Below are 3,108 nucleotides of genomic sequence, written 5' to 3'. Positions count from 1 at the left end.
TCTAGGGACCTAGTTTCTGAGTCAAAGCTTGGAAACAGTTGAGATCCCCACCCCATAACCATACATAAAATTGCTGGGCATGAAAAATCTAATATAGCTATGCTACAAGGATTGGCCTTGGGGTCTGGCATATTCCCTTGATCTCATTTGGAGAATAGTTTGCCATGATTGCTTAGGTATCCAGGTGAGCGATACAGGCCCTCTGGGCCTCTTGTATTTATTTGCGACGTGAATTCGTACTTGTATTGGTGTACGGTTGTCTTGAGAAACACAGGCAACAAAGTGGCATGTCGTGAGTGAAAATCAATGCAGTGCTAGCCTGTTTTGATACAAGTGGGTTGGTGTCATCTCACACTCACATTTCACACATGATTGACCTTTAAAATTCCTAACCATGGCTTCCCTAATCTTCATGTTCCATCAAAACATAGAAGTACCCACCATCCTTATTTATTTTTTGTGGTATTATTTTAAGGTTTCTTAGCTGATTTTGCTTTTTTTTCCTGTCTTGTGGTAAAATCTTCACATTTTAATGCTAGTTGGTGATATTGATCGCCGTTTTGGCAGAAAATTGCAATGAGTTGTACTTTTGAGGAAATTTCAAATTTTGAAATCCAATGTTGTTTATTACCCATACATCATTGCTTCCACCACACCCATCGAGATAGTGTGAGGGAATCTTATGGCTGTGCACAATACAATACAAAGTTACAGACCGTCTCTAGTATAAGGTATTGAATACCATCTGGGCGTTGTGTTCAAATGGAAAACTTGTCCCGTAGACTTGGAGAGACTATTGATTCTCTGGTTAAGTGTGATGTATTGAGGTATGGTTATAATTGGATTTTATATATCTCACTTCTTTAGTACAATACATTTTGTCTAAAAAAAAAATCTCTGAGTTCCGTCTTTTTCTAACCTTTTATGTTTTGTTACCAGAGGCTGTATAGATATTCAATTTCAGTATTGTCAAAGGACATAAACACTGAATTTAACATATTACCAGACATTGTCAATAATAGGATTTCAAAGTTTTTACCAGAGACTAGATATTTAATTTCTGTGGGGTTGTCAATGGCTATAAACTTTGAATTTAATGTGTTATCAGTAGCTTTAAATATTTCAACTTTTGTTGGTGTTGTCAATGGCCAGAAACATTGAATTTAATGTGTTATCAGAAGTTTTAAATGTTTAGCTTTGTTGGTGTTGTCAAAAGGATCTAGACATTGAATTAATGTGTTGTTAGAAGTTGTAAAAATTTTCAAATTTCTGGGATGTTGTGAAGTGCTTTGACTATTGTTCTCTTCTGGAAGCTTCTTAACTAATAAAATTCTACTTTGTGGTTCAGTGTTAGGCCCTTACCATTTGCTGTAAGCATTAAATTTCTGCAGTATTGTTGAAGGCTTTGATCAGTGTTCTCTTCTAGAAGAGAGGGCTGCGATGGCCAAGTGGTTAAGGCGTCTGATATACTGCTACCACTATAGCCCTCCACCACTTGGTCGCAGGTTCGAAACCTATGTGGGGCAGGTACTAGCTGAAGGGCAGTGTTTTTTCTTGGGGAACTCCAGCTTTCCTCCTCCACTAAAACCTGGCACATCCTTGAATGATCAGAGCTGTAAATAGGATGTAAAACACAAACAATCCAAACTTCTAGAAGCTCATTAACTAACAATATTCTGCTCTTTCTTTCAGAGGCCCTCACCATTGACTTTTTCAATGGGAACCAGCCCCTGCATCGTGGCAGGAAAGGTCCTTGCATAGCCAGCTCAGAGATGGACCTGTCGTCAGGGTGCAGTAAATGTCAAGACCATATGTACAATGGCTGGGGCTACTCCAGCACACCTCTCGGGAATCGCTGTCCACCTCAGCGCCAAACATCAACAGAGAGCAACAACAACAACTCTCAGACAAACCTGTGCAAGTCTGTTAGTTCCTCAAGTACGTCGGGGGCTGCTGACCTTGACCTCAGCACCAGCACCTTCAAAAGCTGTGACGGAAAGACACGACGGAAGGAGTTCCAGACCATTCGGTGGGAGAGTGATGATATTGTGTACCAGAGTTCGTCGAGTAGTTTTGACAAAGAGCATGGCCACACAGAAGGACATTTGGATGGAAACAGGACAGTGGACCATAACGACAATACCACATGTGAAATGCTGACTCCAGCAGCCAATGGGCTGAGGAGATGGAGCTTCAATGCAGCAATAGCCAATCAAAACTATGCATCTGATGACATGGTGCACTACCCACGCTGTCGGAGTCAAAGCTTTCAGGCAGCCATTGAGAGTGGACAGCAGACTCCATATGATTACAAAGATAACGTGGGTGATAGCTTTAGATCTCCTTGTTACGGAAACAAGTACACAAAACGTAATATTTGTATTTGTGGGGATAATACGGGTTCATGTGCAAAATGTAATGCCAGGAAGGGATTACCAGCTTCAGACACGCTAAAGCAGGGTGGAGTACAGGATGCAAGTAAACATAATGGAGTATTCAACTTGAGTAAACCCGGTGTGTTGGGGAGTAAACATGGAATACAGACTCAAAGTTCAGAAGAAAGCGAGGATAGCATACACACTGGTCCAATTGATGACTACTGCTGGAATGATAATTTGGATCAGAATTCACACTCCAGTTATAGCTTTTCCCACCTCTCATACCCTACCGAGTATAGAGAGCCAGTGAATGACTCAAGGTAAATATAACCGGCCCCTCACAACACCCATACTTGACTCTCCTACCCTACCGAGTATAGAGAGCCAGTGAATGACTCAAGGTAAATATAACCGGCCCCTCACAACACCCATACTTGACTCTCCTACTCGACCAAGTATAGAGAGCCAGTGAATGACTCAAGGTAAATGTAACCGACCCCTCACAACACCCATACTTGATTCTCCTACTCTACCGAGCATAGAGAGCCAGTGAATGACTCAAGGTAAATATAACCGCCCCCTCACAACCCCCATACTTGATTCTCCTACTCTACCGAGTATAGAGAGCCAGTGAATGACTCAAGGTAATATAACTGACCCCTCACAACATCCCTACTTGACTTTCCTACTCTACCGAGTATAGAGAGCCAGTGAATGACTCAAGGTAAAT

At 41.7% G+C, this 3,108-nt stretch overlaps 1 protein-coding gene across 3 annotated transcripts in view; it reads left to right on the top strand.

The window, feature by feature from the left end:
* LOC110457623 (lymphoid-restricted membrane protein-like) overlaps window positions 1-3,108 on the top strand; it is a 223,182-nt gene that overhangs the window by 87,193 nt on the left and 132,881 nt on the right. For all 3 annotated transcript variants that reach the window (XM_021508980.1, XM_021508978.1, XM_021508979.1), the window contains one exon: window positions 1,693-2,698. In XM_021508980.1, coding sequence (XP_021364655.1) covers window positions 1,693-2,698 — 1,006 coding nt within the window. The remainder of the gene's footprint in view (window positions 1-1,692; window positions 2,699-3,108) is intronic.

This window comes from Mizuhopecten yessoensis, unplaced genomic scaffold (genome assembly GCF_002113885.1).
Source record: "Mizuhopecten yessoensis strain PY_sf001 unplaced genomic scaffold, ASM211388v2 scaffold9253, whole genome shotgun sequence".
NCBI classification, from domain to species: domain Eukaryota; kingdom Metazoa; phylum Mollusca; class Bivalvia; order Pectinida; family Pectinidae; genus Mizuhopecten; species Mizuhopecten yessoensis.
This window is presented reverse-complemented; position numbering and strand designations above follow the sequence as displayed.